Source organism: Erinaceus europaeus, chromosome 5 (assembly GCF_950295315.1).
Source record: "Erinaceus europaeus chromosome 5, mEriEur2.1, whole genome shotgun sequence".
In the NCBI taxonomy this organism is placed as follows: domain Eukaryota; kingdom Metazoa; phylum Chordata; class Mammalia; order Eulipotyphla; family Erinaceidae; genus Erinaceus; species Erinaceus europaeus.
This window is the reverse complement of record NC_080166.1, coordinates 113,059,323-113,083,540: the sequence shown is the minus strand read 5'-3', so window position 1 is coordinate 113,083,540 and position 24,218 is coordinate 113,059,323. Positions and strand designations below refer to the sequence as shown.

Genomic DNA, 24,218 nt, shown 5'->3' with positions numbered 1-24,218 from the left:
AACAATAAAACAACAAGGGCAACAAAAGTGAATAAATAAATTAAAAATAATAATAATAATTTTAAGTAAATATATGATTTATACAATACAGTGTATATTACATACAAAATACATGAAAAAGTTCTTATTAAGAAATTTCTTTCTGTGACTTTTACTGTAATTTTATTTTCTTATTTGATCTTTAGGCCTCAGAGGAGCTCCAGGATACTCCTTGGATCAAGCCCATCATCTTCCCATTGAAATGGATCCATTAATTGGTATGTCTCAAAAAAAATAATAAATCAATTTTCATGGATATTGACAACTTTCCCAAGTAGTTAACTATCACAAAATATAGTTTAACAAGGGGCTGGGCGATAGTGCTGCTGATTAAGCGCACATGACACAAAGTGCAAGGATCCCGGTTCGAGCCTCAGCTCCCCACCTGCAGGGGAGGCACTTCACACACAGTGAAGCAGGTCTGCAGGTGTCTATCTTTCTCTCCCCCTCTCTGTTTTCCCCTCCTCTCTCCATTTCTCTGTCCTATCCAACAACAATGACATCAATACCAACAATAATAATAACCACAACAATGATAAAACAAACAGGGCAACAAAAGGGGAAAAAAATAGACACTGAGCCCCAGCAATAACCCTGGAGGCTATATATATATATATATATATATATATATATATATATATATATATTAACAGTGTTCTTTCTTCTGTAGACATAATATGCAGATTGTATCAATTTTACCAATATGAATACAGAAATAAATAATGCTAGCTAAGAACTATTTGGTTTTAAAGTAGTTATTTGTGGCATTGTCTTGACATTTTAAAGTGTAAGTGGATTCTAAAGGCAAATGATTCCAAACTGTCCTTTCTCTCAGCCTTAACTATTCTTTAACAACTCTATATCATGCAAAATATAATCACTCAAAAAAAATTAGTAAGAGAAATGAACACCTAGAGGTATCCTTTCTAGAAATTTCAATTCAATAAAGCTATTTTTTTTAATTTTTAAAAATCTGTTATTAATAGTGTGTTACAAGATTCTAGGCTCACAGTGTGTAGCTCCACACCACACCCCCCACCAGTGTTCTGTATCCCCACCCTCCCAGCTCCCAGAGAGAACCACTCTGTGCTCACAAGTCCCACATGTAGTTTGCTTGCTCTTGTTTGCTTATTTGTTTGTTTGACTTAAACAGCTTGGAAATATTTTTTTTAATATTTTATTTTTTTAAATCTATTTATTTATTTACTTATTACTGGATAGAAACAGAGAAATTAAGAGGAGAGAAGAGAGAGAAAGAGACAGAGAGACACCTGCAGCCCTGCTTTACTACTTGGGGACCAGGGGCTTGAATTCTGGTCATTGTGCATTATAAAGTGTGTGCTTAACCAGGTGACCACCGCCTGGCCCCCTATTAATTTTATTTTAATGAGAGAGATACAGAGAAAGATACAGAGAGAAAGAGATCAGAGTGCTGCTCAACTCTGTTTATGATGGTGCTGGGGATTGAACTTGGAACTTTAGAGCCTTAGACATAAGTCTTTTGAGGGAGTCAGGCAGTAGTACAGCGGGTTAAGCGCATGTGGTGCCAAGTGCAAGGACAGGTGTAAGGATCCTGGTTCCAGCCCCTGGCTCCCCACCTGCAGGGGAGTTGCTTCACAGGGGGTGAAGCAGGTCTGCAGGTATATGTCTTTCTCTCTCCCTCTCTGTCTTCCCCTCCTCTCTCCATTTCTCTCTGTCCTAGCCAACAATGATGATACCAATAGTAACTACAACAATGAAACAACAAGGGCAACAAAAGGGAATAAATAAATATTTAAAAAAGTTTTTTGCATAACCATCATGCTGTCTGCCCAGCTCTTTTTTTTTTTTTTTTTTTTAATTTTCTTTTTAATCAGAGCTCTGTAGGCTCTGGCTTATGGTGGTGTGGGGAATTGAACCTGGAACTTTGGAGCTTCAGGCATGAAAGTCTTTTCATAATCATTTTACTATCTCCTCCATTCAGAGGTTAAAAATTTTTTTAATTAAAGATTTCACATGAACTGTAAAGTCATAAGCAGTAACTCTTTGCAGTAGTTACTAACATATTTTCAAGTGACCACAAAAAAATTTTTTGTATTAAAAATGAGTAAGCAATATGCAAGTCACATATAGCCTTATTTACCCTTCATCTCTGAATCCAAAAATATGATGAGGGGGTAAACATCTCATTTAGTCACTTAAAGCCTTGACAAAAAATAGCATTTACAGGTCTTTAGAAGGATATATGGTTTAGCACCAAAGGAACTTTTAGAATCTAATCTGTCTTTTCCTTTACCCAAGAGACGACAATGTCACATACAGCCAGAGTGTAATCGTGGAAAAATTAATAGCAGTATTCTAATTAATCACAGGCTAATTAGGTCATTTTCAGGTGACCCAAGACCCTCAGTTTCCTTTTACTTTGATGCCTTCTTTATATAGTATTTTTGTATTTGCTTTCTCTATTAATTATTACTATAATTCTAGGACATAATTGAAAGAAAAAAGTAGCACTTAAATTTTATTCCTGTTAGAGAGTGATGTTGACCCTCTAAATCTGCATTTTCCTGCTTAAGAATTCAGCCCAGGGATTTAGCCTGAAAGTCTGGCACAGAGCAGGGACATGCTGGCATACAGACAGGCACTGGGGAAATCAGACTGTGCCTCTGAGTTCCTGGATTCATTCAGATGCACTCAAAGTAGGATCCTCTGATTCTGCCCGCCTCTCTCCTCCCCAGTCCCTCGCCCATCTTTGTATTCCTCACCTCCCCTGCCAGTACATCCTGGAAGGGCCTTGTGTTTGTTGACAATCCAGGTCTTCAGAGCTGCTGACCTAAAGTCCCCTGTGGGGCTGCCCACTTAACAACATCCATTGCTCAAATCTCTATCCTCTTTTCACATGAATTGTAAATGCCATTAAAAAGTGATAGATTGGGATAAATATTAAAATATTCTTATATAAAACACCTTATGCAAAATTTATTCTTCACTGTACACTATGAATTTGTGCATAGCCAATAACTATAGACTTCAACATATTTAAATATTTACTATGCTTTAAATTTGCCTTAAATTCTTCTTATATGATTATCAGTGGAGAAAGTACTTAACATTTCTGACACTTTTTGACATATAATATGGCTTATGAATAATTAATGCCACTAAATGTCTCTGTTTTTAAAGATTTCTTTTATGTTACTTTAAGAGAGAAAGTTTCACATGAGACAGAGAAAGAGAGGCCAAAGCACAGTGTGGCACAAGGGACAACAAGAATCGAACTAGAAACATTCGGCATGGAAATCTTATGCTCTACCAGCTGAACTATTTCCCTGGTCACTAAAAATATGTCTTTATCTTTTGTTTTACCAGTGATTTAATAATGATTAACAAGATTATAAGATAGCAATATATTTATCTTATGGAGAAATGTTGAAATCTTGAGTAATCCTGTAGCCAAAGAGTTGACACCTGGCTAACTGCATATAATGTTACTACATGTAGGGACCTGGGTTCAAGCCCCTGCGCCCCACTCCCCAGCAGGGGAAAGCTTCACATGTGATGACGCCACAGGGCTGCATGTGTCTCTTTCTCTCTCCCTTTGTATTTCTCTCTCCCCTCTAAATTTATCCACTTAATAAAATTAAAGGGGGGAAAATTAAAAAGGCCACTGGGAGCAGTGAATTTGTCATGTAAGCATCAAGCCCCAGCAATAACTCTGGTGGCAAAAATGTACAAATTCAATTAAATTAAAATGTTGGTAGATAAAGCATAAAAAAGATGTCCCTTTTAAAAGCGTTTGATGAAATCCTCATGGAAGCATTCTTCAAATCCTTTGTTTCTTTAAATCCTTTCTTTAGCCAATAACTCTGGTGTGAATAAACGACAGATCACAGACCTTGTGGACCAGAGTATACAAATCAACGCACACTGTTTTGTGGTCACAGCAGATAACCGATATATTCTTATCTGTGGATTCTGGGATAAGAGTTTCAGAGTGTACTCTACAGAAACAGGTAATCTTAACTATTCTTAATCTTAATTCTTTTCAGAAAGCCTCTTGTTACATGTCACACTTAATGGAAAGTCATAATGCAGGTATTTCGTCATCAGTTGGCAAGATTCAAGTTAAATTTTCACATTATAACCAATCCCCTCTTGAGTTTACATAACACATAGAACTATGGTTCCCTTTTCCAAATCAAATTCAGAAAAGATCTTGATTCTCCTCTTAAACTGACCCAAGCCCTGTAAAAAATAATAGTGAGTGTGCTGTCTCATAAGATCTTGCATTTAAAATTCTGAGTGACATTCTAGTGGCATCCCCCCCTGCCCCCGTCCAGAATCAATTTAAGAACTATCTCTTCCTAGATTTGAAATCACCTTCCAAATTTACAGGTTATGCATTCATTTAACCACAAATCTTATAAGAATAAAAATAATTAGCATGCGCTCATTATCATACAACAGGTGGGTCACCTGGTTGAGCACACGTTACAGAGTGTAAGGACCTGGGTTCAAGCCCCCGTTCCCCACCTGTAGGGAGAAAGCTTCACAAGCAGTGAATCAGTGTTGCAAGTCTCTCTGCTACTGTCCCTCTCTGTCTCCCCTTTCCCTCTTGATTTCTCTCTATCTCTATCCAATAAAAAAACAAACATATAAGAAAAATAGCAGATGAAATGAAGCTGCCATTTCTGTGTTTCAGGGAAATTAACTCAGATTGTGTTTGGTCACTGGGATGTGGTCACATGCTTGGCCAGGTCTGAGTCCTACATCGGTGGGGACTGCTACATCGTGTCTGGGTCTCGAGATGCCACCCTGTTGCTCTGGTACTGGAGTGGACGTCACCACATCATAGGGGACAACCCAAACAGCAGTGAGTATTTGGCTAGTGTTGTTCTAGCAGATTGTAAATTCACTTGAATACATTTTGCTCATCTTCCGTTTTTCCTGGGGCCATAAAGATTTTTAAAGTATCAAAGGTTAAGTAGCAAAAAAATCTTTGTGGAAGTGGAGCTATGTGTACAATATAGATAAAAGAGCCAGTATTCAAGCTTTTGGACTCAGGAAACTTTCACTAACACAAAACTGCTCAGCTACCCTTTCCCAACTTCCAAATGTGGCCGTCCTTCGGAAACCTCCTTCTGTGTCACTTGGACGAGTAAACTACCTCCAGGTTTTCTCAATAGAGTATATTATCTTCCTTCTTAGATTTCCACAAGGTCTTACTTGTATTTCAGTGAGGATACTTACTACTTTGAATTGTGCAATATACTAAATATTTCCATTTGTTGATTTTATAAGGACTAAGTAGCTCCTTCAGAATGCAAAATCTGAAGATAGTTTGCTTGGAATAACTCCTAAATGTTTTTTGTTTTGTTTTGTATTTTTATTTTTTATTCAATAGATATTCCCAAGGTAACCTGTAGAGAAAAAATGAGGGGCAAGACTTCAAAGTAAAATCATTTTAGAAAACAGTGAAATACTGTGTGTTCTTACTTTCTATGTAAACACTTGAAGTCATACACAATTAAACACACACACACACACACACACACACACACACACACATAAATGTGTTTCACTGACAAGTTTCTCACAGTATTTTTCCATGGAAAATATTTTCTTCACTTGAGAGTAGCTATTCCTTGAGACTATTGTTCTAAGGAAACCCTGAAGTACGTACACAAGTTTCTTTTTGACATCTTTGAAGTTTCTAGTTTTTGGTAGAGGGCTTTCAGTAAACATTGTTAAATGACTGAGGAATTTATTAGATTAAGAGTTTGCTAGAAATAGTTTCTAAATTCCAAGCTTTCAGTAGTCCAGGTGCATGTGTTTCCTGTAAAATAGAACGGCTTTTGTAAAAATGTCGGTAATGGCAAGTACCTCAATCTAGGTTGTTCGAATTATCATTCACTTATCCGTCACAGCTTAAGCAGTACTGCAAAATAAACTGAAACATGAGTTTGAGGACTAGTTAGGAAAACCAGACGAAGTGTTCCCTAGAGTACTCTGTATCTATCACTGAAATTTTTAAGAGTTGGAAAATTTGCAAAATGCCAGGCTACAGATGGGTTCCTGGAAATAAGCTCCCTGTTATGTTTTATCCTGTGAGATAGTTGGAGATAGAAACCACCTTGTATATCTACCCTGCAAGTCCATCTCACTGTCAGCACTCACACATTTTGACAGGAATACTGGGCAGGGGATAAAAAAAGAAATCACTTTCAGTGGGCAGAAGTAAAGGTGTCATCGCTTAGGGCATAGAAATATATAAAGTGGAACTACGTAATAGGCAACTGAAATAGATGGCCTCATGGTAGTTGAGATTTTATTGTTAGTGCTCATAACTGAAGCTGAAGAACAATGGATGAAGAAACTAAGTATATGAGGAAGTAATCACTCAGTATAGGTACTAAAAGATAAAGTGTGCACTGCACATATCATCTTCTGCTTTATATTGTGAAGTGAGATGTGACTTTGATGCGAGGGAAAGAATATTAAATTTTGCTTGATTTTTCAGTCAGTTCTAATAATTAGCAACCAACTCTACATTATAGTCAACACCACTCTATAAATATTAACACTAACCTCCTTATTTACTCTTTTAAAATAATCATATCCTGGACCGACCTATGAATCCCTATATTCAGCAGAGAAGCAATTACAGAAGCCAAACCTCCCAGCTTCTGGCAACCCATAAAGTTTTTTGGTCCATACTCCCTGAGGGATAAAGAATAGGGAACCTTCCAATGGAGGGAAAAGGATATGGAATTCTGATGGTGGGAATTGTATGGAATTGTACCCCTCTTATACCACAATCTTGTCAATCATTAATAAACAAAAACAAAGCAAAAATATAAAGTTATAGAAAAAAATAATCATACCTTTTTGAAAGAAAAAATTTATTTATTTAGGTGTGTGTGTGTCTATGAGAGAGAGAGAGGAGGAAAGAAAGAGAGAGAGAGAGGATGAATCAAAGTATTATTCTGGCAATTGTGTTACTGGGATTGAACTCAAGACCTCATGCTTTTAAGTCCAAGCTCTAATCACACCACCGTGTCATCTAAGTCACCATGTTGACCCCTCCTCCTTTTTAAAATTCATTTGTGTGTGTGTGTGTGTGTGTATTTATGTGCACTAGAGAGACATGATCTACCAGTGAAGTGTTATTCTCAAATACAATACATTATCACATGTATATGTTTGCCTCCAGGGTTATCTCTGGGGCTCCGTGCCAGCACTACAAATGCACTGCTGCTAACTGCTTTTTTTTTTTCCCCTATTTTTTTATTGGATAGGCCGGAGAGAAATTGAGAGGGGCGGGGGAGATAGAGGGTGAGAGAGACAGAGAGGCACCTGTAGATCTGCTTCACCACTTGTGAAGCGACCCCCCTGCAGGTGGGGAGCCCGGGGCTCAAACCAGGATCCTTAAGCTTCGTACTATGTGCACTTAGCCCAGTGCGCCACATCCAGGCCCCTCATCCCATGTATTTTATCTAAATGTATTTCCATGTATTTAATTTTTTTCTGCATTTACTTAGTAATGTAACATTCACCAGGGAAGTTGAATTAAGCAGCAAGTTTGCATACTATCTTATACATTATATATTTAATATAACATATAATATATGTTTATATATTATATATTAAACTTTATTAGATAAAATGTAAACACAAAGCAATACAGTACTTTAAATTTAATAATTAATACCTTCAAAGTGAATCTCTGAAATGAATAAAAATACATTTCCCCCAAAGAGGATTATTTTCTCTAAAAGTACCATCTGATAGTAGAGATATTTTACATTATTACTAATGTGAAAAAAAATTAAGAAAAGCACTACATTATAGTGATTATACATGTTAACTATTTTTCTAATAATCTTTTATACCTAAAATGACCAACAACTGATTGTAGCTTTGTCTCATCAACTGGCAAGCAAAAGTTAAATATTTAAAGTGTGTAAGCTCCTTTTAACAGGAGTTATGTAAGTATAAATGTGCATATTAATCCTTAAGAACAAAATTATGAATATTTCATTTGTTAAAATAGTAGCATTTTGTTTAAACATGAAATAAATATGAGAATACCCTTTAGCAAGTGCTTCAGGAGAGTGGTGAAGCAGCGCTGCTGGTATCCCCACCTTCCTCTCTTGATTTCTCTCTGTCTCTCCCCAAAGTAAATAAATAAATAAATACTTTTTAAAAATGGTGTTTCAGGCAGGGGCTGGTGAGGTAGCCCTGTTTTAGAGCCCACACCTTACATTTGTGAGGGCCTGGGTTCCATCCCTGGCATCACAGAAGATGCCAGCATGCTATTCATATCTTTCTTGCTCTCTGTATCAATATAAACTTATTAAAACATCACAGGATAGTATCAGTATGTGTTCTTTAATATTATTTCTATCTGTCAAAATTTATATGCTCCCCAAACCTGCTATCATCGTTGTGATAATTGCTAAATTGCTTCCATAAAACACACTGTGTCAAGACTTTGTTGGACATTTAATGTGAACATTTTTGGCTTCGGTTGGTCAATTGTCCTTATTATGAAACAAGCTATTCTTCTTGAATAAACTGGAAAATAAACTGGAATAGGAAGCAGGAAACATAAGTTGCCTCTAGGGTTATCGCTGGGGCTTGCATTACAAATCCACTACTCCTGCAGCCATCTTCTTGATTTTTTTTTTATTTTTTAATTTTAAAGACAGAGAGAAATTGATAGAGGAGAGGAAAAGAGGACAGACACCTGCAGACCTGCTTCACTGCTTGTGAAGCGGCCTCCCTGCAGGTGGGGAGCAAGAAGTTCGAACCGGGATCCTTGCTCAGGTCCTTTGTATTATGTGCACTACTCCCCAGCTCCCTGTTATCCTCTTCTCAAAACTATTTTTCCTGCTAGCATCTGGAACCTGGTGGCTGAAAAAGAGTTAATATACAAAGCCAAACAAGTTGTTGGACAATCATGGACCTAAAGGCTGGAATAGTGCAGATGAAGAGTTGGGGGTCCTCCATTTTATAGATAGCTAGTAGGCATATTTTAGTTATATCTCAAAGGGCCTGTAGCTATACTAGTGTTTTTTGTTTGTTTGTTTTGTTTTGTTTTTCCCCAGAGCCCTTCCCCACTGGGGAAAGAGACAGATAGGATGGGAGTATGGATCGACTTGTCAACGCCCATGTTCAGCGGGGAAGCAATTACAGAATCCAGACCTTCTGTATCCCACAATGATCTTGGGTCCATACTCCCAGAGGGTTAAAGAGTAGAAAAGCTATCAGGGGAGGGGTTGGTATGTACCCCTCTTATCCTATGGTTTTTTCAATGTTTCCTTTTTATAAATAAAAAAATTAAAAATAAATAAATAAATAAAAATTGCTTTTCCTACTTGATGCTAAGTATACTGAGTATTATATGAATAGTGAAATGCTATCAGATAATATTTGGTATCATATGCATTTCAAGCATATATAAAGTGCTTATTACCCTTTTATCTTTGGTAGAAATTGACAGTTATATAAAATATTTTTAGTTTGTGCTATACATGTAATAATAATAGTAAAAAAAGTAACAAGTCATGTTTAGCATGTGATTAACTAGACTGATTTATAACTCACTTCATCCACTAAAATAAACCCACTTAGTAGCATATATGCACATGACTAAAGAGTTCATATGTATTAGTCAGTTCCCTCTTTGTAAAGGTGTTCACAACACACTGACTTGACTGTCACTTTGGGCACTGGCCATTGGTGTTTACATAAACATAAGGCTCACGCTATGAAAGTAAAAGATTCTGTTCTGTTGGATTTGAATCTACTCTAGCTACCAATTCACCCATCAAAGAATCAGACTGTATCTTTTCTACCTCATAATGCTTTGCTGCTTAGAGCAAAGAGGTAGTTGTGTCTAAATCCATATTAAAGTGTGTAACACAATGCCCTTAGGTTTTGAGAGCAGTTGATACTGAATATGGACTTGAAAGGAGAAGTCCTAGCATGAGACATATTAAGTCAGTAGATGGTAGGAATTGGGGATCAGTGTCAGTGTGGACATTGGCTTGCTGTCTATATCTGGGATCAGATCATGTTTATCGAACACAGCACCAATGAAACAGTAAGATTCAATTACAAACCTTCTGTGTGCGTCACTATAACTTTCTCACGATAAACTCAAGTGGCTTTAATATGTTTACACTTATTTTTGAATTGTCATTATTATTCTCAGTGGGTAAATCTATTAATGTCAGAAGAGAAAATACTTGTTGTGACTAACTCAGACATCTCAGAAACAATAGCCCTTTTTTAGTTGCTTTTATAGGTTTGGTGAATTTTCCACAAAGAATAAAAAATATATATAAACAGACCATTACAGAAAGGTTTAGGTTACATAAGAAATAAGCAAAGGCTATCCAGCATGGGTTACAGTTGAATTACAGTGCAATGATTCATTGTTACTCTATTGAACTTTTGACAATGAACACAGGAAATTTTCTTGGTGAGTTCCATAGGTCCCTGACTAGATAACAGAATTGTAGAGATGTGAGGGACAGATACTTTCATCTGAAACAGACTTTTATACAAACTCTAAAACTAATTTGGAAGTGATAAAAATTAATTTGCACACTTTAATTGGAAGCAGCCTACTGCATGAAAGAATAGAGAGCAGTGCAGGCAATCTGTGCTAAAAGCTGATTGAATTTTTTGTCAGGTAAGTATCTTGGACTTGGCCGCTTATCCTCCAGAGTCTCTCTTTGCAATATATTACAACCCATCTCTGACTGGTGTTCTTTAAAAAGATCAATGCTATTCCTGTTGAATCCCTAGAGCCCAAAATTTCATTGATCTTGGGACTTGACATTTCTCATTAAGTGCTGTATCTTCCGACAAGATAGTCACAAGAGGGGAAGTCAACATTGTTGTCTTTGCAACCAACGTTTAAAATACGTTTGAACCTCAGCTCAAAATCCAATCTACCTCTAAAGTGTTTGATTTTAATGTTTATACCAGATATAAAATACTTTATAGAGAGCTTATTGGTACATGGATATGGCAATTTAAAAAAAATCATAACAAAAATGAATTTACTGTTCATCTTTTCAAATGAAGTCTCCAAATTACATACAGCATGAAAGATATTGTGCTTTTTTCACTATGAAAGATCAAGTTTTATTTTTGGTTTGTTTTGGTTTCTTGCTCATGTATAAGCATTATGCAAATGATGAAATAAGAGGCCCATTGAAAAGGAGACTCCAGCTGTACACAGAGCCCTTCCCTGGGCTCCCATTGTGTGTGCATCAGCTCTGGACACTGACCCTCCTGCCAGCCACAACCTGTCACTAAACATCTGCCAAATCACATTCCTCTCTTTGTTTGCATCTAGCCTTCTTTTAAAATAGCTATCCTGGTGCTCAGTCCAAAACCACCAATAACCTATAGTGTGAGAGATGAAATCATGGACAAAGAATTGTCTGTGTGTGCACACATGTGCTTATGTGTATGCGTAAATTAGATGACCTAGTCTTACTTTTCAGAGCAAGGAATCATACAGAATTTAATAAATGTGAAGGCATGGGACCAGGCAGTGGCATACCCCGTAGAGTGCATATGTACCCATATGCAAGAACCCAGCTTCATGTCCACCTTCTCTTTTGCACTAAGTGCCATGATTCTGTAATAAAATAAACCTGCATCATGAGACATTTTCAACCAATGGGCTGTCTTTAAACCTGTTTGGGAGGGGGTGCTAGGCATTGGCATATGTTACCAAACACAAAGACCTGGGTTCAAGCCCCCACTCCTCACTGACAGGGGGGAAACTTCACAAGCAGTGAAGCAAGTACTGCAGGTGTCTCTGTCTCTCTCCCTCTCTATCTCTCCACCTCTCTCAACTTCTCTATGTTCTATCAAAAAAAAAAAAGCCTTCAGGACTAGTGGATTTGTTGTGCAGGCACCAAGCTCCAGAAATAGCCCTGGGTGAGGGGGTGGGAGGTAGGGATTCTTGTGGGAAATGTGAGTCCAGGCAGACCTAGGACTAGGCCCAAGCCTTTGCAGTAGCCCTGCAGGTAGTTGAGGATGCAGTACCTTTATTTTATTTTATTTTATTTTATTTTATTTTATTTTATTTTATTTTATTTGTGATTTAATAATGATCAACAAGATTGTGGGACAAGAGGAGAACACTTCTATATAGTTCCCACCACCAGAGTTTTGTGTCCCATCCCCTCCACTGGAAGGTTCCCTATTCTTTTTTTTTAATTTATTTATAAAATATCAACAAGACCACAGGATAAGAGAAGTACAATTCTAAATAATTTCCGTGAGGACACAATATCTTAAGAAGGGACAGATTCCTCACTGACACTGTTCTGAGCTAGCCAAGCAGAGATCTAACATAAATTTTTAAAGTAATCTTTGAAATCAGAGTAGTAATAAAACTATTGTACCCACTGATGAAATCTCTTATTCAAAAAAAACCTGTATATATGTAGGTGCAAATTTAAATGCAAATACCTTTAGGAACGATTCTTCCATGACTCAGTAAAGGTCATAAATGTTCTGCATCATCAAGAGGCTAGTCTGATCCTGCAGCACTGCACTGAGGTCACAGAGTTCAGAAACTGCTGTTGTATCTAGCTCTCAATCAGAAGGGCTAGAGCTTTCCTTTTATGTTATTAGTCCCACAAATGAAATTTTTTAAAAAACAAGTACTTTGAGTCACCTTTTACTTGTTTCTCTAAAAGTCAGAAATTCTGTCAGTTCCATGTGAATAGCAGCATTTGATACTGTTATGATTTTTTTTAAAAAAAATATTGTCCATTTTGAAGATACTGACTTAACAAAATGGGATCAGCTTCTTATAAACCTTTCATACTTACAGTTTCAGATGCTGGCCACTATGGAGTCATAGAATTGAGCATGTTTATTCTCTACCACTCATAGTAATTCCATCGCACAGAGCACTCTGATGTTGGAGAAATGGCTGGGGAATGAGGGCCTTGGCACTATAGATCCTGAGAAGGAAGGTGTCACCTGCACTTCCCTCTGCTCTGAGCCCTTTAACCTTCAGCTCCATCCATCAATTGTGATGTGACAGTGACAGAATATTCCCAAGATTTAAATGATCTTTAGGATGTGTGACATCTGTCCCTGATAATGAAATGAAAAATAGAAGAATCTGTTTCCCCTGGCTGCAGCTTTCTCAACTCAACCCCCCCAACAACAACAGCATTCTATTTACTTTTCTCTGGGTTGAAAAAGGAAACAGTACTTTCAAGGGTCCTAAACATTATTCCATAATGTCTCCTTCCACAATTTAGTGAGGAGATCTAAAAAACTATTACAAAAAGTAATAGTTTTTATTTATTTATTTTATTTTATTTATTCCCTTTTGTTGCTCTTGCTGTTTTTTTATTGTTGTAGTTATTATTGTTGTCGTTGTTGGATAGGACAGAGAGAAATGGAGAGAGGAGGGGAAGACAGAGGGGGGAGAGAGAGATAGACACCTGCAGACCTGCTTCACCGCCTGTGAAGCGACTCCCCTGCAGGTGGGGAGCCGGGGTTTGAACCGGGATCCTTATGCCGGTCCTTGTGCTTTGCGCCACCTGCGCTTAACCCACTGCGCTACAGCCCGACTCCCTGGTTTTTCTATTAATAGTTTGCTTTTCTGATCACTCAGAAAAGCAAAAGGTAATATTACACATAAAAAAATCTTATCAATAATTAATTCTCATTTTACAAGGACACTCAGGGCTTCTTTGAAATATAATTTTATAAATTACATGACTATGTTTTAGACAAATCCACGACATCCATACTGCACGTGTGAGGTCCTGGGAACCAGAGAGCAGAGGCGGCTGTCAAAAGAGCAGTGCCAAGGCCAAAACTCAGGTGGTTCTCGGGGAGACAAGGTAGCCGAGGTCAGACCCATCTAGAACAGGAGATCACAGAGATAAACAGGCCAGCAAATTTGAAACTCAGTACTATAGAAGATTGCATAGTCAACAATCAGATGAAGCAGAAAGGACAAAAGAAAATATAAGACAGGACTTAAAAACTGAATGATTTTCTTTCAAGTCTAACATTTTAGATGCATCAAAGTTCTGGAGTTGTTCAACTGGGAAGTGGGTACAAAGGAAATCATTTTATTAGTCTTATACATATAAAAATTTAAAGAGGGCCGGGTGGTGGTGCACCAGGTTAAGCGTACATTGTACAAAGTGCAAGGTCCCTCTGAAGGATCCCAGTTTGAGCCCCTGTTTCCTCACCTGCAGGGGGGACACTTCACAAGCAGTCAAGCCGGTCTGCAGGTGTCTTTCTCTCCCCCATCTTCCTCTCCCCTCTCAATTTCTGTCCATCCTAACCATTAAAACGATGGAAAAAAGGAGTTGGGCAGTAGCGCAGCGGGTTAAGTGCAGGTGGTGCAAAGCTCAAGTGTCATTAAAATTCGGGGCTCCAACAGGCCAGGCTAGCTTTGCGGCAGTAAACAGAGACTTGGGGACACACAGCTGGGCTGGGAAGTTGTATTTCTTTATTCACGAACAACGATTCATAAACTAACCCAGCCCAATCACCACACAGATCTGTCCTACATCCTTCTCCTCCGGAGGCTGTGGCCAGAACTCTCGAACTACATAGCATAGGGGGCGGGGAGAAAGAGAGGCACGAAACTAGCAAGGGCCAAACCAATTCTCCTGGCGGGGGGAGAGCAAGACCAAACCAATGTGAAGCATAACAACACTCAAGGACCAGCATAAGGATCCCTGTTCGACCCCCCCAGCTCCCCACCTGCAGGGGAGTTGCTTCACAGGTGGTGAAGCAGGTCTGTAGGTGTCTATCTTTCTCTCCCCCTCTCTGCCTTCCCCTCCTCTCTCCATTTCTCTCTGTGCTATTCAACAACAACAACAATAATAACTACAACAATAAAAAAAAAATGAGGGAAAAAAACGGCTAACAGAAGCAGTGGGTTCATAGTGCAGGCACCAAGCCCCAGCAATAACCCTGGAGGCAAAAAAAAAAAGTGTTAATTTCAGTTTTCTAACTCAGAAACAAATTCAGGCAGCTTTGTGAAAGCTGCTAACTTAAATTTGTGAACTTGGAGAAAAATAAAATTTTCCCACAATAGTGCTCCTAAAATTTAACTAATAAATTGATTTGTTTTAAAAAGAACATGATTGTCATTAACACCCAAACAACAGCTGATTCTGAGGAATGTGTTCTTGGACCATCTGAACCCTAGTTTGAGAAAGTAGCTTAATCAGCTTATAATTTTTAAAGAGTGATTGTTTTACATTGCCATAGCATAGATTCTGACAGTTTTATAGCTTTCAAAAGTATTTTTTAAAGATTTATTTGTTTATGGGGGGAGAGAGAGAACCAAAGTATCACTCTGACACATACATTTTGGGAAATCAGTTGGGACCTCATGCTTGAGAGTCCAAGGCTGCCAGTATCTTATAACTTCAGTATCATTCAGCATGGTAGACATGTAGTGTAGGTACTGAACTCCAGGGATGCTCCTGGTGGTGAAAAAAGAAAGAGAGAGAGAGAGAAAGAGAGAGAGGAAGAGAGAGGAAGGAAGGAAGGAAGGAAGGAAGGAAGGAAAAAGTAATTGTTGGACTTGATTGTGTCTTCTAGTTCCAAACTATACTGTTAATATGTATTTGGTGACCTTCTTTTTGATACTCTACCTTAGCAAATCTCACCTCAGTAAGTCAGGCAGGTCTTCATCTTCTGCCCAGTATAGCCAACACTGACTTTCTTTTCTCATCTTGCTCAGAAGCACTCAAAACCCTACACAGGTGGCACCATAACCTGTTTCCATTTAAAAATTTCCTCCCTATTATTTCTTTTTCTCCACCTTTCTGCACGCCAAGACAGTAGAGATCACGCATGTCCAACCCACACTGACTTTTTCATTTTTTCCAGTAACACAATAGAAAACTTGTTGTCCTCTCAACTTGGCCGATCCTTTTCACATTGTTTTCCTGCAGTTTATTCACCAACTATTCTGATTTTCTCTGGGTTCATATGAAGATGCTTGAAATCTGCCCTATTTTGTACACTTGCATTTGGTCTTCCCCACAGGTGTCACTATTGAGTCCCTTCAGCCAAGCCTGTGCAAAGTCACGCTTAGAAGGCATGTTATAAGCAGTTGCAGGTTCTACCTCAACCTCTTTAGACTCCCAACTACTGGATCACATAGGAAAAAAAATTGTCAACAAGATGGTATCATGGATCCATAGTGAAAGCATTTAGCAATAAGAATACTTACTAGAATTAGCAGAAAGTTTCTAGGTAGGTTTGCACTCATGAAGTCAAGTGATAAATTAACATAACCATCTCTTCTTTCCTTTAATTTCCCTTCTTAAAATCAAACACTTCCACTTCTTGTGTTGGGGGCTCTAAGGATTATATCTAACTGAGAAAGAATGTGGGTTTCATAATTAGTAAGCTCTAGGTTCAGTTTCAACACTTAGCTAGCTGTATGAACACAAACAAGTTGAATAGGTTTTGCAAAGCAGAAATAGAGAAAGCCTCAATGAATGGTGCCCTAATTGAATGAAATAATGCACTTAATTTCTTTGGTAGATTTTATGTCTGGCTTATAGTAGCAGTCAAGAAAAAATAGCTAGCCTAACTATCATGTTATATACTCATCATACTCATTAACTTGCCTAGTCACCTAGATGTCCTGCATAGTAGGTATTTTCCAGATGAGAACTCAGTAGAGGTTAAGCAACTTGACTCGTGGTCACACAGAAAGTAAGTGCCTTTACTAAACAATCATGATTGCTTTAAATGCTTGGTTTAACGGTGGAGCTCTTCATGTCTCCCACTGAACTGCAGTGACCCATTCCTGCTATTTCCTTGCAGGTGACTATCCTGCACCCAGAGCTGTCCTTACAGGCCATGACCATGAAGTTGTCTGCGTTTCTGTCTGTGCAGAACTTGGGCTTGTTATCAGTGGTGCTAAAGGTCAGAATACATGTCTTTCATTCTAGATCTTTCAAAGCACAATTGTTTTCTCAGACTAGCCATGATTTATGATTTATTTTACATAACAAATACAGCCCCTAGATTCTTTATAACTGTTTTTATTATTACTGCTTACTGGTAATGAATGCATGAATTATATGTATGCAATTTTATATAGTATTGAGTTTATTAATTTTTCCTTTTTCAGTATATGTCTAAACCACAGTAAAGGTAAAATTTATTGGGTAATGCATTTATATGGTGCAGGCTTTTTTTTCATGATAAACACTTAAGACATAACAATTGCTTTGATAATTCTGCTAAGCTTTCAAAAGTCTTTCTAAAAGTATATTAAGAGAAAAATTCTATGAACCAAGCATCAGTGCACCTGGTTAAGCGCACAGATACTACAGTGTACAAAAGGTCCAGGGTTCAAGTTCCTGGCCCCCCTCTGCTGGGGGAAAGCTTCACAAGTGGTAGAGCTGCGGCTGTCTCTCTATCTGTCTCCCTGTTTCCCCCTCCCCTCTCAATTTCTCTCTGCCTCTATCCAATAATAAATAAAATAAGAGAGGAAGAAAAAGGAAGAAGGAAAGGAAGAAAGAAAGAAAGAAAGAAAGAAAGAAAGAAAGAAAGAAAGAAAGAAAGAAAGAAAAAGAAAAAAAGAAAGAAAGGAAGGAAGAATAAAGAAAAAAAGGAAGGAAGGCAGGCAGGCAGGTAGGCTAGCTTCTGGAGCCAACAAAAGAGCTCACTTGTATAGTGTGACTGTCTTACCATGCACATGACCTAGCTTCAAGCCCAACCCTCACAGTATTGGGATATACATCAGTGCCTTGGTGTCTTTCCCTCTTTCATTCTATCTGAATAAGTTGGCTCAGAGCAGGGAAGCCCTGACAAAAGAGAGAGAAAGAGAAAGATATCAATCTTGTGGGACATGTGTTTTGTTGTTGTTGCTCTCACATAATTTATGAACTATGTCATTTTCTTAATAATATTATCACCATGAATTCAAGAAAAGACTATGTAGATTTAAAAATTAGAAAATGTGTGTGTGCTAGCTAAGAGTCCTCTTGTACGTGTCCTGACTGTTTCCTCTTGCTAGCACACTCCATTTCTTCTCTACCGTCTTTCAACAATTTAAGTTTATAATCAAGTTTAAGGATTGTAACTTGATATGTAACTTGTCATCACCGTGACTCTGGCCATTGATGTCCCCCACTCTGCAGAGGGCCCTTGCCTTGTCCACACAATCACTGGAGACTTACTGAGAGCCCTGGAGGGACCCGAAAACTGCTTGTTCCCACGCTTGATTTCTGTCTCCAGTGAAGGCCACTGTATCATATACTATGAACGAGGGCGATTCAGCAATTTCAGCATTAACGGGAAACTTTTGGCTCAAATGGAGATCAATGATTCAACACGGGTAAATCTGCATTTTTGGTGCTAAAACTGAGACTAGGATGGGGGTTCCGAATGACTGTTATAGCTCAGTGGACTGAGGGCAGGACTTCTGTAGATTAAAACTCTGGGCTTGGGCCCCAGGTTTGATCCCCAGCTCCTCCCATGACAGAGCAGATTGCTAATTCTGGCTTCAATGTCTCTCATTAAGAAATACACATAAATCTTTCTTTTTAAAGAGATTGACTTTTACATTAAATAGTTCATAATAGAATTTCTCTGATGTCCAGATGCATGTATGCTGCTTTTAAAAACAAACAAATTTATGTAGACTGGTATTCTGATCAGTGCAAAGTTCCTTTACTCTCAAATAATTAATTGCAGGAAGTAAACTTTGAAGACACTAGCTAGCTATTGTTTAAGAGGTCAGACCTCAAGATTTTTCTTAAACTCCTTTTACAAACAACTATTTTAACCCTGCCTCCCCCCCCCCACATACACACTTAAGAGTGAGTTTATTGTCAGAGGATCATATCTTTAGAACTCTAGAGCCAAATTTATTGTTGTTGTTAATTTGCCAGAGCACTACTCAGCTCTGGCTTATGGTGGTGCTGGGGATTGAACCTGGGACCTCAGAGCCTCAGGCAAGAGAGTCTTTTTGCAAAACCATTATGCTATCCACCTAGCCAGCTAGACTCAAATTATAAATTGCCAAACTGCCCTTTGCTCATAAATGACTTGGAAGTGTTGGTTTGTCATTATTAAAAACTCTTCTGAAATATACATCTGCCATTTGTTTCAAAAGTCTTGACATTATTAATATTTAGAACTTAACAAAACATCAGGTTACTTAGTGCTCAAGTTCTTCCTGGATTAGAATGATAATATTCTCATTGGGACTTCTGTTATTTTGTAACCTAAATTGTTTTTAATAAGATCCCTTATTTGTATAAGAACTTTGATGAATTCCAGATTGGAAATTCTGTGGATTGGACTGTAGAAAACTTGGAAAAATGGCTTAAAATGGAAAATAATTGCAAAGGAACAGTCCTGAGTGCTTTTCATTTATGACAGTTGACCATTTGGGAAAAACTGAGAGAAATCTCAATCTTCCTGCCTTTTTCTCAAGGCCATTCTCCTGAGCAGTGATGGTCAGAATCTGGTGACTGGAGGAGACAATGGCGTGGTAGAGGTCTGGCAGGCCTGTGACTTCAAGCAACTGTACATTTACCCCGGATGTGATGCTGGCATCAGAGCAATGGATTTGTCCCATGACCAGAGGTGAGCCACATCAGGGAGCACTGTTGTCACTTGAGAAGTGTCACCCAATGCTCTTTACGCTCCACCACAGGTGCCATGCACAGTCAGTAAGTTTCCAGCGTTTAGGTGAAAGAAGGACTAGTCTAAGAAAGGTTAAATTGAAGAAAGAAGTAACTAATGTAAGATTCTGATAAGAAAGAAACAGAGGGGGTAACTAAGAAAAGGGAGGGAGAGGAGGAGGGATGGCAAAAAGAAGGGATCTGAGGAAGAACAGTCAATCTATCCAGACACTTCCCAGAACATAGGATTAACCACACCGACTTGCCTGTTCTCTACATTATGTGATGAAGACACCTGCAGTCATGCACCATGTAGCACTGTTTGATGAATGATGGACTACATTAAGGCAGTGGTCTTAATATGATGCATACCCTAAACCTGTGTACTGTATAACACCACCTAAATTTTGTTTTTTAATATGGGGTAAATTTCTCAGTTTTTGTTATGCATGCATTTAACAGAAATAATAAAACTTTACTAACCAACTCTTTCAAAAAATAAGAGGTACATAGCATAATCATTATAAGAATATTGATTTTAAAATATAAAAATATAATTGGAATTTAATGATCATAAATATTAAGGATTATGGGGAGTCAGTGGTTGTGCAGTGGGTTAATCACATGTGGTGCAAAGTGCAAGGACGGGCATAAGGATCCTACTTTGAGCTCCTGCCTCCTCACCTGCAGGGTAGTCACTTCAGAGGCGGTGAAGCAGGTCTGCAGGTGTCTATCTTTCTCTCCCCCTCTCTGTCTTCCCTTCCTCTCTCCATTTCTCTCTGTCCTATCCAACAACGATGACATCACTAACAACAACAATAATAACTACAACAATAATATAAAACAACAAGGGCAACAAAAGGGTAAATAAATATTAAAAAATATTGAAGATTATGTAGTAAATTTAAAGTTTCTTCACATGTGGTAAAATGCTACAATGTCATCAAGAAAAACAATATAGCTTAATTTGGGTAAGTGATATTTTATCAGCAGCTCCCTGCATATGGAACAGATAATTATTAGCATGTTCCAAAATATTGTGGTCCAGATTAGCAAATGGGAAATGCTTTATTAAAAATTTACTTTTATTAAAGTAAATGGGAATGCTTTATTATACAATGTTTGCATTCACATGGGAACTTCTTTTGTTGTGGGTTTTTTTTATTATTATTATCTTTATTTACTTTCTGGATAGAGACAGCCAGAAATCAAGAGGGAAGGGAATGATAGAGAGGGAGAGAGACACACCTGCCATTCTGCTTCACCACTCACAGCTTTCTCCCTGCAGGTGGGAACTGGAGGCTTGAACCTGGCTTCTTGTACATTGTAGCATGTGCACTCAACCAGATGTACCACCCACCACCTGGCCCCCTACATGGGAATTTCTAAAATATTTGAATAATCTGTCTTTGAGTAGCTTAAATAACCTCCCTAGTACTCTTCTTCATTGGAATATTTATGTTGCAAGAATTTGCTTCCACCATGATAATTTAAGCACTGTGTAAACTCTTAAGGGTCTATAACAATATTATCAAACCCCAAGAGCTCAAGTAATTGCAATATTTGCTTATGAGGGAAGCAGAGACAGAGTAACAGAAGATGGATGTGATGAACTCTTCTTAGTGTATGTGGAGAAAAGAAAAGGCTTTATAAGATCTTTATCCATTCACATAAAAACTTGTGGGATACACACACACACACACACACACACACACACACACACATATATATCCTTCTACAAAAAGTAGAAAATCTAGTCATTTGCAACAATGTTGGTGGCCCTAGAGCGTACTGTGCTTAGTGGAATAAGTCTGATGGAGAAAGACAAACACAGTATGACTTCATTCATGTTATATATGAAGAAGACAGAACATATTAGTCAACTATCAATAAGTAAAACAGAAATAAACTTTTAAGCTCTGTGAACAAATTATATATTACAAGAAGAGGGAAGGTAGGGATGGTGGTAGGTGAATCAGAACAAAGGAAACAGTTATGCAGTGAAGAATGAGCCTGAATCTTCAGTGATGAATCAATGCACTGAAGTGAAACATGCTGATTTTTCAGTGGTGCACACCTCAGACTTGTATCATCTTATAATCCATGCTATTTCAACAAAAGTAATAATTCAGATTTAATAATTTCAGCATTTTATGGTGCTTTATACTGCCCTGATATATGGGAACAGTAGCACTGACACCTACGTTTCAATAATCATATGCTGGAGAGGCAGTTCAGAAAGTGTTTGTATGATGAGGAGTGTAATTAATAGTTAATCACCACTTGGTCTGAGCATCTGGATGTGTGTAGAATTGAGTCATCCTACTTTAGTGAAAATGAAACTGAGAGTTGGAATTTTCAAGAGTACACTCTTACCTAATGCAGAGCCATGACAGGCATGATTTTGTGTCTTGTGTTTAACTAGTGTCTTTGCTCTTCTAGGACTCTGATCACTGGCATGGCTTCTGGTAGCATTGTAGCTTTTAATATAGATTTTAATCGGTGGCATTATGAGCATCAGAACAGATACTGAAGAGGAATGAAGAACCAAAAGCCAAGTTCAAGCTGAGAGCACAAGTGCTGCATGGAAAGGCAATACCTCTGGTGGGAAAAACTCGTCTGCATCGACCTCCGTTTGAACATTCCATCACACCCAGCAATAGCTGTACATTGTAGTCAGCAGCCATTTTACTTTGTGTGTTTTTTCACAACCGAACACCAGCTGCTACCAAGCAAGCTTATATCATGTAAATTATATTTAGGAGATGTTTTGGTAATTATTTCATATCTTGTTGTTTATTGAGAAAAGGCAGTAGGATGCGTCACAAGAGACTTTTGACAATTCTGAGGAACCTTGTGTCCAGTTACTACAAAGTTTAAGCTTTGAACCTAATCTGCATCCCATTTCCAGCCTCTTTTCAAGCTGAGAAAAATATTAAAAAAAAAAAAAACACGTTTGATACTTTGTACATCAGATGCATCTTATTTAAAGGGATACTTTTGTAAAAGTAAAACCTTGTATAAAGAACAAAAAAAGTTTTCTTAATTTTATTGTGGAGTTACAACCTGCATGTTCTTTAACCCTGATGTCTTGATGGAACAGGTGCAGTCACACTATGAAACAGAAAGATCTGTCCAAGGACACAGCTTGTACAAAAAGGTTGAATTTGGGCTCAGTCAGTAACTTTTGACATTTTTCACCAAAATATGGTTTGCACTTTTTAATCTAAACTCATTTGTTCTGAGTGAAATTTGCTCATAAAGCATTTGGATACTAAGCCATTATTTGCTTTTGTTGGTACTTTCTACAAAGAAAATTCAGCCCCACCCTTCGTAATTTGAAGACACAGCAGAAAGGGGCCTGAGGGATGAGGTCCTGGTTTTTACTATATAATAGGAGTTATGATCAATCACTAGTTCCATAGTAATGACTTCCCAACTCCTGGACATCTCTTCCAGAGTCATCCTGCTGGCTTACTGTGTGTACATTAGGGGAGGAGAAACTGATGTGAACTTTTTTGTTTCACTCTTTCTCTTTGGTTCCTGAATAGCTTAGTTTCTTTAATAACAAATCAGACTTTATTATAATAAAAAACTGAAGTTATTCTTTTAGGTTCTTGTGAAGTTCTCACCCGAAGCCACATTCTTAGCCTAAGGCATTTCATCTTTTCTGATATAAAAATGATGGCTATCAGATGATTTTCCATACATTGTACTGATCAAGTTCTACACCCAGGGGTAGACACACTTTATTCGCGTTTCCTCTTTGTATATTTGGTGACTGTATTGTCATAGATGTACATATCGTGTCGGTAGGGCTATGAGGCATGTTACAGGAATGTAATTTTCTCAGAATTTACACTCACTTGCAGTCATTTATTTAAAAAGATAAAACAAGATAATGGGTTCTTTGTATTGGCACTTTGCACCAGAAACATATCATTATTTATTGATGTGATTACTTATTTGTTATCCACCGTGTACTAGTAAGTTTTAGCACTGAATTCCTTCCTCATTGTCCTTTGTATTTATGAAATTCTGAAATTCCGGGGAATCAGTGTAACGATTAAGTTCTCCACCACCAGGCTGTAAGCAATATCTTGAGTTTGTAGCTTAGAATCGGGAGGATACTGAACATCTGGAAGACAAGTTCATTTCATCTTGAGATCATGGTGAAATATTTTGGATATAGAAATTCCTTAAGCTATTGTAACCATGTTTTATTGCAAAGATGTAAAATATGCCAGATGTGTGTGAGTTGGAAATCAAAAAAACCAGAAAAATAAAATATGCAAAGAATTCAACTGATTGCTTCACATTTCATTGGACCCTTCAGGAATAGGCATTTACTAGGTTTTCAGACAAGTTTAAGAAGTTGGCATCACCTTATCTAAAGACCCATGGCACCCACTGTCATGAAACCCAAGTTCTAGTGAGGCCCCCAGTTTCCTGAAATGTAAGCGACTCTGCCAGGCCACCAGGCATTTAGGATTCAGGATTTAGGGCAACAGTGACCAG

At 37.9% G+C, this 24,218-nt stretch overlaps 1 protein-coding gene across 6 annotated transcripts in view; it reads left to right on the top strand.

Annotated features, from left to right (window-relative positions):
- Nucleotides 1–24,004, top strand: part of NBEA (neurobeachin) — a 546,841-nt gene extending 522,837 nt beyond the window's left edge. For all 6 annotated transcript variants that reach the window (XM_060191623.1, XM_060191622.1, XM_060191624.1 and 3 more), the window contains 7 exons: nucleotides 186–257; nucleotides 3,876–4,031; nucleotides 4,721–4,891; nucleotides 16,885–16,986; nucleotides 18,210–18,406; nucleotides 19,511–19,662; nucleotides 22,143–24,004. In XM_060191623.1, the coding sequence (XP_060047606.1) occupies nucleotides 186–257; nucleotides 3,876–4,031; nucleotides 4,721–4,891; nucleotides 16,885–16,986; nucleotides 18,210–18,406; nucleotides 19,511–19,662; nucleotides 22,143–22,233 (941 nt within the window). In that variant the 3' untranslated portion in view covers nucleotides 22,234–24,004. The remainder of the gene's footprint in view (nucleotides 1–185; nucleotides 258–3,875; nucleotides 4,032–4,720; nucleotides 4,892–16,884; nucleotides 16,987–18,209; nucleotides 18,407–19,510; nucleotides 19,663–22,142) is intronic.
- Nucleotides 24,005–24,218: the final 214 nt, after the last annotated feature.